Here is a 13,479-nt window from a genome sequence, read left to right as displayed (position 1 = left end):
ACTAAGTTTGAGGGCAGCACCCTGCCTTCCGTTGTGACATAGTTGTATCATTGGCCAATGCACTTAGACAAACCAAAAGGAGGCCTCATATATTGGATCACACGGCAGGCAGAGGGACTGGTCACAAACTAAGTCATGCCATGCAACGAATATGGCACACAAGACTAAGTTTGAGGGCAGCATCTTGCCTTCCGTTGTGCCATTGTTCAATCATTGGCCAATGCACAATTGAGAAAGCAGAAGCATGCAAATCAATGTACCATAGGCCTCATAATATGAGAATATATGGAGAAGATGTTTGATCAGAACCAATGGCATGGTCATGTTAAGCCATGCCATAGGTTCTGATCAATCATCTCCCCATACTATGATCCTAGGTAATAATCATTGGCCTAGTTGACTCAAGAAACAATATAATTAGCAGTTCAAATTGAGTATATTACGAGTGATACTTAGGGTACATTACAAATTCTCCTACAGTACATCTAGAACACATTCATTACTGATCACAAATAGCCCTGATCCTCTTGAGCTTATCATTGATTGCAAAGTTCGCTTGAAGCAGATCGTATATGCCGTACTCAGTCTCCAAAGCCTTTTTTTCTGCCTCCCATTCCTGTTTCTTAGCTCTCATCACTTGTGCTTGTGTTCTGTGCAGATTCTTGAGCATAGCTACTTCGTTCTTTAAGTCCTCCCACTCCTCTTGCGTCTGAACAAACTAGCGCGACTCAGCTTAATCTTTCGCACAACATGCTAAACCTGAACACAAAGAAAACCCTGCAGTTTCACCAATCCATAGCCAGGTCTATGAAGGATCTACGACGATTGCAGATTAGAGTAACATATCTAAAAAAATCGAGACCGTGAGTAGGAAGAATTGGACAAGAACAACAAGCAATGGCGAGGAACACCTAGCAAACATCAATCCGAACCTTATCCTAATGAAAACCCTAGCAAATCTAATGTGCATGTCGTCGCAAATGCCCGAGAATGGCATGTTCGGGCAGAACGAGTACGAAGGTGAGAAGGAGAGGTCGTTACCGCCATTGTTCCGGCCGAGGATGACCTCGAGGTCGTGCGGGCGAACTCGAGATGCCGATGAAGACTGCGGAGCAGGTTCCGGACGATGTCGTGGTGCTGCTCGCCGACGTCTCCTCCTCCCGTATCGGTGCTCCTCCGTGCGGCGGTGCGGCGGATTGGTCGACGGGAGGGGAACCGCCGGGTGATGTGACAGTTTGGGGGAGGTGAGAGTGTGATCGCGAGTGAGAGCAAGGAGAGGGGAGCGATGAGGCTAATTATGGCGGTGTTCCCGAAGATACGCGACATCTCCGCCTCCCTTCCCCACGCGTGCAGCCTTCTGGCGGCAACGGGCCTGGCCCGGAGAAATTGTCATTCCAGACGTTCCTTCAGAGTCTGTCCCAGGGTGCTTTGAGACCCGGTTGATGCAAGAACGGCCAGTCAACCAAATGGGCCAAAATTTGTTGGTCCGCTGCGAGCCAAGGTCTATCCAGGCTACCACACGCTCCCTTTGCATCTTCACCAATTGGTAAACAATGTCTTGTGCATTATCTATGAGACTGCTTTTGTGCTCTCTTAACCGAGAATAAGACTTATCATATTGATGTCGCAACACGGAGCTTGAGCGGCTTTGTTAGTAAGTGTGCATCAGTGGGTCTTCTCGTTTGTTTATCCATCCGCTTTATGCACACGATATAAATCTTTTTTACACATAGGCCCAATATTTTTCAGCAAACTATATACTACCTTTGCCTTATCGAAAAAATGGTACCTTTGTCTATAAAATGATGTCACTAGTTTGTCTAATTTTTTTTGTGAAGACGTTTAAATTTATATGTATCTAAACACTATTTAGTGTACACATACAACTAAATTTAGACAAACCTCCCGCATCTTTTTTGGACGGAGGGAGTATAAGCTTCTTAATGTGTGTATATCATTCCTTCTTCTATATATTTATCAACGTTTTTTTTACTGAAATTATATGCTTGTTCACTTAATCGAGCTAATTAAGGTGGCATGAAAGTGACAGTAATCATTTTTAGTTTCACAAAATTCGTATAGTTTTTTCGATAAAGGGAATATATTAATATCAAAAGATACGAATTACACTCAGCCTCTGCAACAACGCCCCACTCTAATGGCAGTACGGATGCACACAGCCAAAAAAGAGAAAAGAAAACTAAGAAATAAAAGTCCCGCTACAACCTTCTAGACCTAGCAACAGCAATACAACCACCACCGTGACAACACCTGAAGTACAGACTCTCCAAAATTCGTATAGTTACTTTCATATAAAACAATTTGCTAATTTAACCTTGGCACATGGACGCTCCAATTAATAACTTGGCGTGCAAGCTGCAATTTTGATTGCCCGTAGGAAGCATGCAACGGATACTCTCTATCATGCACGTCATAATCTAACACAACTTTGCATTAAAGTTCCCGCGTTGCAAATACTGTCCTCAAATCGTAGTTAGTAGTGCACATCTCTGTCAAACGGATTCGTATTTTCTACCGTTCCCTTTGGAACAGAAGTCGCAAGTTGATGATTCCATAGGAATATATAACGCGTGATCCTCTTTATGTTGTTGTATCGGCAAACATGGCACCAAAACTTTGTGCTCTATTCGATCCATAGTAAGTGTCGTGGTTTAGTTCCTGAACTAAAACCACAAACGTATTATGGAGCGAACGGAGTAGCATTAAAAGAATATTGACTGTATCATAGGCAAACACTCATGGTATTCAATATGATGTCAAAGATGTTTGAGTGGAAATGTTAGAATTCGTACAAAACATAGCATATTTTCGTAGCGTATGGAGTTCATTTTTGTTTTGAATGGACAAGTTTCTGGAAGCCTTTTTCTCTCCGACCTTTCAAAATCCACTGGTTGGGGAAAGAGCAAGTACTCCTATAGTCTCAGTGTTCGTGGTAGACTCGTAGTCACCCAGAAGTCTCAGTGTTCGTGGTGCCTTTGTGAGCTCATGTACTGAGCTCCTATACGCGTCGCCACTACTGGGGCATTCACGGAGATCCGAAAAAGAGCTCCCTTTTTCATCTGCCTATCGCGCCTCTGCCTTCCGCCGCTGCGCCACCTCCCCCGCCACCCACCTCCCCTATTTATGGCCGCCGGTCACATCTAATCATCGCCCACTACCGCCTACCAGAATCGCCTCCTCTGCCTCCCCCGTGCCACTAGCAGCAAAACCCAATCGTCATCGCCCCGTTTGGAGGGACACCTCCCATTTTCCATCCAACCAAGAAGAGGAAGAGCCAGAGGAGTTGTTCTTGAGCACGCCATGGATTCTCCAAAAAAGGAGCAGGTTTGTTCTTGTCAATAGCTAGAAATCAATTAGTTCCTTCTTTTCCAGCTGAGTTCGTCTCATTAATAGCGGGGGTTCAGTGAGTGCAGTCAGAGCAAGAGCATGTGGTTCTTTAATTCCAGTCAGTGGCGCAGGGCACGGCATGGCCGTGTGCTCAGATATTTATCTTGTCCTGCGTGCCAATTTTAAATTCAGTTCCGCTCTTTCTCTGTCAATCGAGCTGAAAGCCTATTTTTTTCACTCTGCTTCTTGTTCTTCCTCTTTGAATTTGTAGGAGAGTAGCAGTGGAGCAAATCCAATGCAAGGAGGAGGCCCTGCCCCTGGTGATCACCACCCTCAGCAACCCAAGAGGCCGCACCTCTCGATCGACATCCCGACGGCGAGCACCGCAGCCATGCCTCGCCACCCCGTCATCACACCGACAGCAGCAGCAGCGGAACACCCGGCTCCAGCAGCAGAAGCAGATACCACACCAGCGACGCCCGGCTCCAACAGCAGCAGCAGAGCACCCGGTTCTTGCAAGCCGCCGGTGCCGGCGCCGCAGCGCACGCCGTCGTTCAAGCTGCGGCAGACGGTGAGGAGCCTGCTTCCCGGAGGAGGCAGCTTCAAGTCGTCGGTCAGAGGGTACGAGGCCTCCTTCTCCAGGCTATTCAGTGCCAGGATCGCGAGGACGTCGTCGCTCCCCGTGAACGACGATGATAACAGTGTGGTCTCGCGGCCGAACTTCCTCTCGCTGCACGGAGCCGACAAGACCCCCAACGATCCTGCCGTTGTAAGCATTTTTAGCTTCAATTTCGCTTGCAACTTTTTGTTATCTGAAATTGTAGCTTTGGTGCTGAAGCTGTGTTAGTTTGGTTCTGTTGGTGTCTAGGATAAAGCAGGCATGCACCGCTCGCAGTCCCTCCCCATGAACATGAAGAAGTTCAACTCGACGAAAAGCATCAAGAGGATGAACTCGCTCGGCGGCGTGTACCGCGTGGTCCCTTCCACGCCACGAAACCCCGCCACGCCGAGCAATGTCGTTCCGGACATAGAACCTACCGTGTCAGGTGGGTGGATTCTACTGTCCAACATCATGCATCTCTCTGTTTACAGCTTCAGTCTGAATTTCAGTTCTGATATTACTGTATCTGCTATACAGAGTTCCTGATATTACTAAATTCTGATAGTATCATCTAGCTGCTTCATTCAGGGGCTGGAGAGGAAGATGGAGAGGACATAGCAGAGGAAGAGGCGGTGTGTCGGATCTGCATGGTGGAGCTGTCCGAAGGGAGCGGCACCATGAAGCTGGAGTGCGCCTGCAAGGGTGAGCTCGCTCTAGCCCACAAGGACTGTGCCCTCAAGTGGTTCAGCATCAAGGGCACCAGGACCTGCGAGGTGTGCAAGGTGGAGGTCCAGAACCTCCCTGTCACCCTTCTACGTGTTCAGAGCGTGCGTGGCGAGGCGAACCGTGTCGGCAACGGTGGCGCCAACGGATCTCGACACGCTCGGTACAGGCAAGTTAAACTATTTAACTAAAACAATGGCTGGTGTTACTTGAAACGTTTGTGTTCCTCATCTGGAGTCTGATAACACCTGTGCCACCACCTGGAAATATTATATGGATAGCTTGACTACCTACTTTGAGAAGGCCAATCTGATGCATTGTCGTGACAGATCAAGATGCTAATAGTATAATAGTCATACCTACTGTCATAGATTTGTACAACCTGAAGCGTGATTCTTTTTGTCATGCCAGATCACGATACAAATTTCCTCTAGAAATAGAATGATGTGTGCTAATTGTATACTAGTCATACCTACTACTACGGTCTTAGGTTTATACAACCTGACGTGTGATTCCTTTTGACATCTTGTTACACAGATTGTGGCATGGAACACCAATCCTTGTGATCGTAAGCATTCTTGCCTACTTCTGCTTCTTGGAGCAATTGCTGGTAACCATCTCTATCTTGTTAATTTCTTATTACAAATTCCTTACGCTCGGTTACATTGATTTATTGATCATATATTTTATTTCATCTGATAGGTTGGCCATAATGGTTTTGCTGCCCTGGCGATATCACTGCCCTTCTCATGTATCCTAGGTCTATTCTCATCGTTGACAACAAGCAGCATGGGTATGGCACTAATCATCTTACACATCAATTAGCAGTTTAGCACACAGCATGACAACTAGATATATTTCTTAATGTGATGGATAGTAATTTAACCTGCGTGCCTGCAACTCTGCAGTGGCAAGAAGGTACGTTTGGATCTACGGGGCTATCCAGTTCCTCTTCGTTGTATTCTTCACTCATCTGTTCTACAGATATGTAAGCGCAGTTCATGGCTCACTCACATCCACTTGGGTTTAATTAAGCAATTCGTTGTGCAAATGCTGATGTTTGAGAACTGTTGCAGCTGCATTTGCAAGCTGTGATATCCATCATCCTGGCCACCTTTGCTGGTTTCGGTGTGGGGATGATTGGCAACTCCATCATCGTCGAAATACTAAGGTGGAGGACAATCGCTCCGGCTCAACAACGCCGTGCTCGGAGACCACGCGTGGCACAACAGCAGCAGCAAGCTCCGGCATCTAGTCAGCCTACAGGCCAGCCATCAGCCACCCAAGAGGGGCAGCGTAATGCTGCTGGCGGTGACGTCGAAAATCCTGTCGTCCCTTAAGAATAAACCATTTGCATTTTCTAAGCGTATGTAATGTTTGTAGTTAGTTGAGAGTTGAGGGTTTGGGAGGTTACTGTATAATAGTAGAGCAAAGAGGTCTGGAAGTTTTCATTGGCCTGCATGCAAGGAGTGTTCTGTTTTTTCTTTCTTTTTGGCAGCATGTGGTGAGCTATGTAGATTCAGTAGCATATGTCATGGTGTACAAAGTATGTCAAGGCATTTCTGCATGCAGCATCGCTGTGCTCTCTGCTCTTGTTTTAGAACGGAGCTTGTTAATTTCGTTGGGAATGAAGCTAGTAAATAAAATGTATTGCTTAGCATGTCTTCTACTTTTTTTTTGATTTTTACTGTCACTCCGGATGTATATAATATCAAAAAATGTATATGCATAATTTGGCAAATCATTTCTTCGTGGGGACCCAGTGACAGAAATAAAAGCATGGGTGAATCAGAGAAGATTGGCTAGATAGGGTTTGCATTGTATCCTTTTTTATTCGATATCGAAACCTATAGCAGCAGAATGCGGATGCAAGTACCTAATTATATTGGATGGATTATGACATGGTACAATAATTGATAACACTTGAATCAGAAACAAACATATACCACTTGCATATGTGGCTATGCAAAGTACAGACTGATATGTAAATTAACACATTCCAATTGAAATATACACACAGAACGAGCAAACTTATACACACAAAGCACACATAAAACATTCCCAAGATAGTAAAAGTCCAAAATAAAACACTAAACGCACATATGCACCAGCTCATAACAAATATAAATCACCGAATTACAAGTTATTTTTTTGATAAAGTATTGCAAGTAAATAGTTACAAAGTTATCAATAAACCAGATAACCATATTTGTATGGTCAGATAATTCAGGTAGAACAATCAGATTACCCTATTTCGTATTATATTAGCAATATCATATCCTAACAACCGGACTCAGGTTCAAAATGCATTTTGTTCGGACGACAAAATCTCTTTAGCATATCCCATATATACCATTGGGTACAGAAACCAGTTTGATCGAAAATTATTTGAACACTTTCTTTGTTTTAGAGGAGAGACACACCATAGTAGTAGTATAAAAACATCACTTCAACTGCTTGCCATCGTCTCTGATCACTCTAAGTTCAAACTAAAGCCACGCCAAAGATTTATGAAACGGATCGGAGTTGAATTTTCTAACCATTCCTCCCAATAATTCGGCCCAAGAGCCCACTGGACAATCCTATGACGAAACAGCCCACAGCCCACAGCGGGAAAAACCCTCACCTTGCCGGGTCTATATAGTCCAAACCCTAGAGCAACTGCTTTCTCATCTACCTCTCAGACATACCCGAGCAGATGCCACCGCCGCCAACCCTCGCCGGAGCCTTGCCGCCGGCTCCACCGGCTCTGCCGCACCACCCGTACCCACCTCCACGCGGCCCTGCGCTCTGCCCGGCCTCCAACGGTTCCGCAGCCCCCATTCCCCAGGAAAGAGGTTAATCAGCAAACAGGCCTTCCCTTACTCTAACACTCTCTATAGGACATGTGTTTAATGGGCCATAGGTTGTGCCAATTGTATCACATACTATAAGAAGATCCAGAACATTTTGTTTAGATTGTCCTTTTAAGCACTTGATCGGAAAATCTGATGACCGTGCGCATCTCATTGCCGATGTGTTTCAGTGTTTGAGTGGATGACGTAGTGTTTAGCTTTACTGTGGTTGTTCTGCAAAGTATGGGCTGCTCATTGCTTTGGTTTAGTAGCTGATGGTGATAATACATGGCATGTTGATTTTGCATTTCTGTAGATTTATCAAAGATTTGATTGATAGTACCTGTTATCTAATAACATTGGTAGTCTTGCCATAGTAAAGTTGGTACCTATTTTGCGTTTTGTTCTGTTTTTTTTTTGTTGTACACCAATTTACTACTTGTATTTTATCTCCAAAAATAACGCATGCTTTCTAGGATGTGCACCAATATTGGTGTTCTGAGCTGCTATTTTGTGAATTTTGTTGATATGCTTTCCATTTATTGTTCCCTGGATAATATTTATTGTACATATGATGGCATGAACTGGACTTAACCTGGACAATAGATAATTAGCAAGCTATGCGCTGAAATTGTTTATGTTCGGAGGGAGTCTAGTAAAACCTTCATCTGGGGTTTAGCTGTCTGTTTTTTCGACGATTGGTTGGCCTGCATCTTTGCCAACTAGTGAGAAAGGGCCATTTACAAAAGTTTATTGTTCTTTGCCTATCTATATTCTTCCTTGGATGAGCGTTGTTGATGCAGATGAGGAGACACAAGTTTATGGGTAATTTGCGTCTGAGGCATCTCTGTGATGTCACACTCTATCACCTTGGAGATCTGATGCATCAGTTATAACGTTCTCATCATTTGTTTGTCTTCTTTTTTTATTTGTTTGGGTTAGATGAGGATGCTAATATTTGTTGATGGACTAGTATGCTGTCCAGTGAATCATGTATTAGCTCTATGCAATCTTATCCCACAGTGCTTGTTATGCTATATTTTGGAGGAAAAACCTGTTGGTTTATCTTGTGTTGAATTTGCTGGTTTGTTTCTTTGCTGAAATGGGCCTGCTGTGATGCAGATGAGGAGACACCAGTTTGTGGTTATTTTGCGTCTGAGTCATTTCAATGATGTCACTCTTTTCACCTTGAAGAACTGATTCATTCCCCTTGATAATGCCGTTGCGTTCTTAGTACTTTCCGTACAAAATTGTTTTGTTTTGGTGTTAATTGATGAGAGATGAGATGATGAATGAGATTAATTTCCCTATTGGTTTGATTGGCCGATATGATGGTCTAAATTCTGAACCGAATCTGATCATTCTCTTGTTTTTATGAAAAATCATGTTTTCTTTTGCCTTCGTGTCTTGTCTTCACCAATCATATCCTTTCTTGTTGCTGTTTTTTTGATGAACATTGTTGATGCAGATGAGGAGACACAAGTTTTATGGGTAATTTGCGTCTGAGGCGTCTCTGTGATGTCACACCCTTTTCACCTTGGAGATCTGATGCATCTGCAATAATGTTCTCTTCTGCTTGTTTGAGTTATTACTTTTTTCCCTTTTGATTCCTGTTGGTGAAATGAGGATGACATTATATTGTTGATGGATGCTATGATGTCCAATGAATCATGTATTAGCTCTATCTGATCATATCCCCTACTTGAGTTTTATTTTATATTTTGGATGGAAAACTGATCGTTAGTCCTCTTTTCTCAAATTGCTGATTCCTTTCTTTGATGAAAGGTGTGTTATTGATGGAGGACGAGGAGGCACAAATTTATGGGTAATTTTCATCTGAGACTTTTCTGCTGTCTTTTTCACCTTGGGAGTTCTGATGCATCCCCTTTGATGATGCTTGTTGTGTTCTTAGTACTATTTTTTCTAAAATCTTTTGTTTTCGATTTTACTGGGTAAGAGATGAGATGATGAATGAGTTTAATTTCCCTATTGGTTTGATTGGCCGATATGATGGCCTAAATACTGAACCGAAACTGATCATCCTCTCATTTCCTCAAAATTCTTGATTTGTCTTGTCTTCGCTAAACTATATTTTTCCTCATTATTGTTGCTGTTCTTTTTAGGAGCATTGTTGATGCAGATGAGGAGACACAAGTATATGGGTAATTTGCATCTGAGGCATCTCTGTGATGTCACACTCTTTTCACCTTGGAGATCTGATGCATCTGCAACAATATTCTCTTTGTGTCCTTCCTTTCTTCGTTTTTTTTGATTCGTTTGGGAAGATGAGGATGACATTGTTTTCTTCTACTGCGTTCTATTCTGTATAGTATTTTGGAGTGAAGAACCTGTTCTCTTCTTTTTTCCATAAAAAACGATGGTTTTGTGCTCCTTGTCCTGTCCACCATTGTTTTTTCAGCTTTGTTCTTGGTAGAATAATTTCATTTATTCAATAGACCATTAGTTTTTAGTACAGTTGATGGAGATGAGATGATGAATGAGATTAATTTCCCTATTGGTTTGACTGGCTGATATGATGGCCTAAATACTGAACATCATCCTCCTATTTTTGATACTGAAAGAATTGGGCTTTGTTTTTTATCTTCTGGTTTAAGAACATGTCAAAAAATTTCATTGTAGAATGCTACCAAAAAATGATATAATGCTGAAAATAAACCATAAATATTAGATACATAGAGGGAATATGCTAAGTAAGCCTCAACTAAAACATATGTTTACAAGTTTCCCACCATCTCAGCCCATTGTGTACGATAATAGGCTTAAGCAATCCAGGCTTAGCAAAGATAAATGCATGATGTATGCTGATTTGGTGAGGTTATTGAGTTCTCTAGCCTCCTCAAACCTGAGTCTCACAGATCCGCTATTCAACCACACCAGGTTAACCATTTGGGATAATTGGTTTTAACATTTCACCCCTGTGTTTGTTCCTTATTGTTCCCTCTGGTAATTATTATCTGCTTGGGGTTGTTTATTTTCCTAAACCTTCAATAATTTTCTGTGATTGCAAGTGGGGGTGAGTAAAGACCCTGGTAGGGTATGGTCAGTTCTACCAACTACTTTTATTTCTCCTTGCAACATTTCATTGTGGAGCTGACTAATTACATTCCTCACAACTACTTAACCTCAGGGGCCGCACAATCTCTGCGGAAGTGTGACAATGAAATGCTGGTGGCATTGGGAATCCTTCTGTTAAACGATTTGCAGTTGGAAGCTTATCTACTGTTTGAAGATATTCTGGTTGAGAGTTTGGGACCTTGCTTTTTTTTTTTGACCGGGGCTACGGCGGGCTTACGCCAGCCTGAACGATTAAATAACATCAAGAACGTACAGGGATCATTACAAAGGTTTTAGAGGGAGAGAGAGAAAAAAAGGGGGAGGAGAGTTCAAGGCGGGTCGAACCCATTACACCAATTATTTAGAGAGGAGGAGCGAGAGGGGGTGGTACAACGGTGAGCCCAAAGCCTGATGTCTTCAATGCACCTGCGGGTAACCAGGGGGGTTTCTTCAACGGCGCCGGTGAAAGTTTTGGCGTTTCTTCGTTTCCAGATATTCCAAGCAATAGCGGTGACGATTGTTGTTGCCTCGTAGGTCCCGCATCTCGTTGCCCAAAGGTCGGCAAGGCGGGAGGGGCCACGGGTGTCGAAATTCGGGAAGAAGAAACTCCAGACTTCCCGAGCGCGGGGACAGAGGAGCAGCATGTGGTCTGTGTCTTCGTCTTGGGAGCATGATAGACAAGTAGCCGTAGTAGTAAGGCGATGCCGGAACCGGCGCTCATTTGTGGGGAGACGCTTCCTCCAGGCGAGCCAGGAGAAGACTTTGCACTTTAGGGGGGCCGCGCTCCTCCAGACCTTCTCAGCAATCTCATCAATCTGCCGATGCCTGAAAGAATTGAGATAGACACTTTTGTTCGAGAGCTGTTTGTTAGGGCATCTCCAACCGGGCGACCCATCCCGCGCGTCCGGATGGGTCCAAACGGACAAAAACCCGGCCCAACGCGGGTACGCACCGCAAAAGCGGACGGCCGCGGCGTCCGGAACGACGCAAACCCGGCCCAAATCTTGGCCGGGTTTGCGTGGCCGCGGATGGCACGCGGCGTCCTCGCGTGTCCGCCCGTCCGCGTGGCTGGCCCACCCGTCGGTGCCCCGGTCCTATTAAATGTGGACTCGGGGAAGGGGACCTGTCCCTATCCGGTCCCCACTTTCCACTCCGGCCGCACGCGCGAGCTCGAAGCTTCCGCGCCGCCATGGCCCCGAAGCGCGAGTTCGAGCCGTCCGCCAACGACCACGAGGCCGGCAGCAGCCGGCAAGTCGCGCCGCCAGCGTTCGCAATGGGGCCGCCGACGCCTCCCAGACGCGAGCGGATCTACGTCACCGTTGCGGTGGCGCAGATGTTCTAGGACGCCGGCGTCCCAATGCCGTGGGGGGACGTGCACCTCCCCCACGGCTGGCACCTGAGCCCAGATCGGGTTCCGGTGCCGCCCATCCCGGCTCCGGCCGCGCCCGCTACGCCGAGATCCGGAGGCGCCGCGCTCAGCTGCCGGCGGACCTCCGGCGAGGACTCGGCGTGACGGCGACGCAAGTCCCAACCGGGACTTGTGGTTCGAGGTGGAGCACGATGCGCGCCGGCGCACGTGCTTCACATCCGCGACGGCGCGGCCTCGCGCGCAGCCGCGCGCACACCGCCGGCGGGCAGGCCGCCGCCCCGGCGGGCTCTACATCAACGAGCCCGCGCCCCGGCCACGGCCACGGCCGGCAGCCCCAGGAGGAGGCCGACCCGGAGCCGCGGGCGGCGCTCGCGGCGTCCCGCGAGCAGCCGGGACCTCGACGAGCTGGCCAAATGGCCGCACCTCGCCGAGGCGCTGCGCACCTCCGCGGCCGGAGGAGGCTGCCGGGAAGGCCCGGGAGGACGCCCGGGCGGAGGCGTGGGCCTTCCTCGAGCCGGCGCGCCGTCGGGAGGAGGCTACGCGCCGGGCGGCGCTCCGGGAGGAGGAGCGCCGGGCCGCGCGCCCGGCGGAGGAGGAGCGCCCGGCGGAGGAGGAGCAGCTCCGGCAGGAGTCCGCGCGCGAGGCACGGCTGCGCAGGCCGGCGAGCCCGCCGAACCCGCACTCCGCCCGGGAAAGGGCGCGGTGGGAGCCCCGGCCGGAGTCCCCGGTGCCCTCCGGCGTGTCGAGCCGGAACAGCGCGTCGCCGCCGGGGGCGTCGTCGTCATCGACGCCGACGATGACGAGTACTACCGGGGGTAGTACTGCCGGCGGCCACCGTGCTCGCAAACCCTGTCTAGGGTTTCTTTTTTTAGTTTAAAGCCCATATAGGGCTTTCTTTTGTGTAAAAATTGCCCAAAATAGGGCTAAGTTTAACTAACCAGTAGTTTATATTTATTTGGTGCTGTTTTTATTTTTCATTTTCATTTATGTTTTTTTTATTACATTTGCGGTGCGTCCGCGCGTTGGGCGCAGCGTGCGACCCAAACGGACACGCGGACGCGGTGCGCTGTCCGGGTGTCCGTTCGGCCACGCAAACGGCCCAAAACGGACGCGCTGGGCCGTCCGTTTGGGTCGCCCGGTTGGAGATGCCCTTAGTGAGGCGGTCGCAACGGGAGTCCGGGGTGTCGTAGCGTAGAACCACAGAGCTCAGCTCGTTGGCAAGGGCGCGAAGGTCAGCCTCCGCGGCCAGAGAGAGGCGCGGTCCAAGGGTGTCACGAAGGTTAGAGGTCAGAGCCGTGGCGACGCTAATGTTAAGCCGGGTGGAATGAGAGTGAAGGGCAGGGAACCGCTCGCTCAGGGGGGTATTGCCAGCCCAAAGGTCAGTCCAGAAAGCCGCGAAAGCTCCATTGCCGATAGAGACTTTGGTGATGGAGCGAAAAGCCCCGAGGCCAGCAGCAATATCTTTCCAAACGGGGGTATCGAGGTAATGCGCGTCACCGAGGTCCCTGGAGTTGTTCCAGCCATACTGT

The 13,479-nt window shown here is 47.4% G+C and overlaps 1 protein-coding gene, 6 non-coding genes and 3 pseudogenes across 7 annotated transcripts; all 10 read left to right on the top strand.

Annotated features, from left to right (window-relative positions):
• Positions 1-3,155: 3,155 nt before the first annotated feature.
• On the top strand, positions 3,156-6,131 carry LOC124674424. Its single transcript, XM_047210473.1, has 8 exons — positions 3,156-3,345; positions 3,620-4,117; positions 4,217-4,394; positions 4,538-4,841; positions 5,210-5,282; positions 5,375-5,465; positions 5,581-5,660; positions 5,749-6,131. The coding sequence occupies exons 1-8, from the start codon at positions 3,322-3,324 to the stop codon at positions 6,010-6,012; spliced, it is 1,512 nt and encodes a 503-aa protein (XP_047066429.1). The 5' UTR covers positions 3,156-3,321; the 3' UTR covers positions 6,013-6,131.
• Positions 6,132-8,300: 2,169 nt separating this feature from the next.
• On the top strand, positions 8,301-8,396 carry LOC124679951. The gene has a single exon (XR_006995365.1). It is a non-coding gene; the product is annotated as a small nucleolar RNA Z101 (small nucleolar RNA).
• Positions 8,397-8,619: 223 nt separating this feature from the next.
• On the top strand, positions 8,620-8,714 carry LOC124679956. The gene has a single exon (XR_006995370.1). It is a non-coding gene; the product is annotated as a small nucleolar RNA Z101 (small nucleolar RNA).
• A 70-nt stretch (positions 8,715-8,784) lies between these two features.
• LOC124679964 lies at positions 8,785-8,870 on the top strand. Its single transcript, XR_006995375.1, has one exon. It is a non-coding gene; the product is annotated as a small nucleolar RNA Z102/R77 (small nucleolar RNA).
• A 95-nt stretch (positions 8,871-8,965) lies between these two features.
• Positions 8,966-9,063, top strand: LOC124679953. The gene has a single exon (XR_006995367.1). It is a non-coding gene; the product is annotated as a small nucleolar RNA Z101 (small nucleolar RNA).
• Positions 9,064-9,120: 57 nt separating this feature from the next.
• LOC124679971 lies at positions 9,121-9,201 on the top strand (annotated as a pseudogene).
• Positions 9,202-9,299: 98 nt separating this feature from the next.
• Positions 9,300-9,391, top strand: LOC124679961 (annotated as a pseudogene).
• Positions 9,392-9,463: 72 nt separating this feature from the next.
• Positions 9,464-9,549, top strand: LOC124679962. The gene has a single exon (XR_006995374.1). It is a non-coding gene; the product is annotated as a small nucleolar RNA Z102/R77 (small nucleolar RNA).
• Positions 9,550-9,637: 88 nt separating this feature from the next.
• On the top strand, positions 9,638-9,734 carry LOC124679954. The gene has a single exon (XR_006995368.1). It is a non-coding gene; the product is annotated as a small nucleolar RNA Z101 (small nucleolar RNA).
• Positions 9,735-9,989: 255 nt separating this feature from the next.
• Positions 9,990-10,064, top strand: LOC124679968 (annotated as a pseudogene).
• Positions 10,065-13,479: the final 3,415 nt, after the last annotated feature.

The sequence above is a fragment of the Lolium rigidum genome, chromosome 7 (genome assembly GCF_022539505.1).
Source record: "Lolium rigidum isolate FL_2022 chromosome 7, APGP_CSIRO_Lrig_0.1, whole genome shotgun sequence".
Classification (NCBI taxonomy): Eukaryota; Viridiplantae; Streptophyta; class Magnoliopsida; order Poales; family Poaceae; genus Lolium; species Lolium rigidum.
The sequence above is the reverse complement of the archived record's forward strand: the minus strand, read 5'-3'. Positions and strand labels throughout refer to the sequence as shown.

Bases quoted from the DNA above. Each gene is read 5' to 3' on its own strand.
- LOC124674424 (XM_047210473.1), top strand. From the start codon at position 3,322: ATGGATTCTCCAAAAAAGGAGCAG. The intron at 4,842-5,209 runs GCAAGTTAAACT...CTTGTTACACAG, and splicing joins TCTCGACACGCTCGGTACAG to ATTGTGGCATGGAACACCAA. The intron at 5,466-5,580 runs GTATGGCACTAA...GCAACTCTGCAG, and splicing joins GTTGACAACAAGCAGCATGG to TGGCAAGAAGGTACGTTTGG.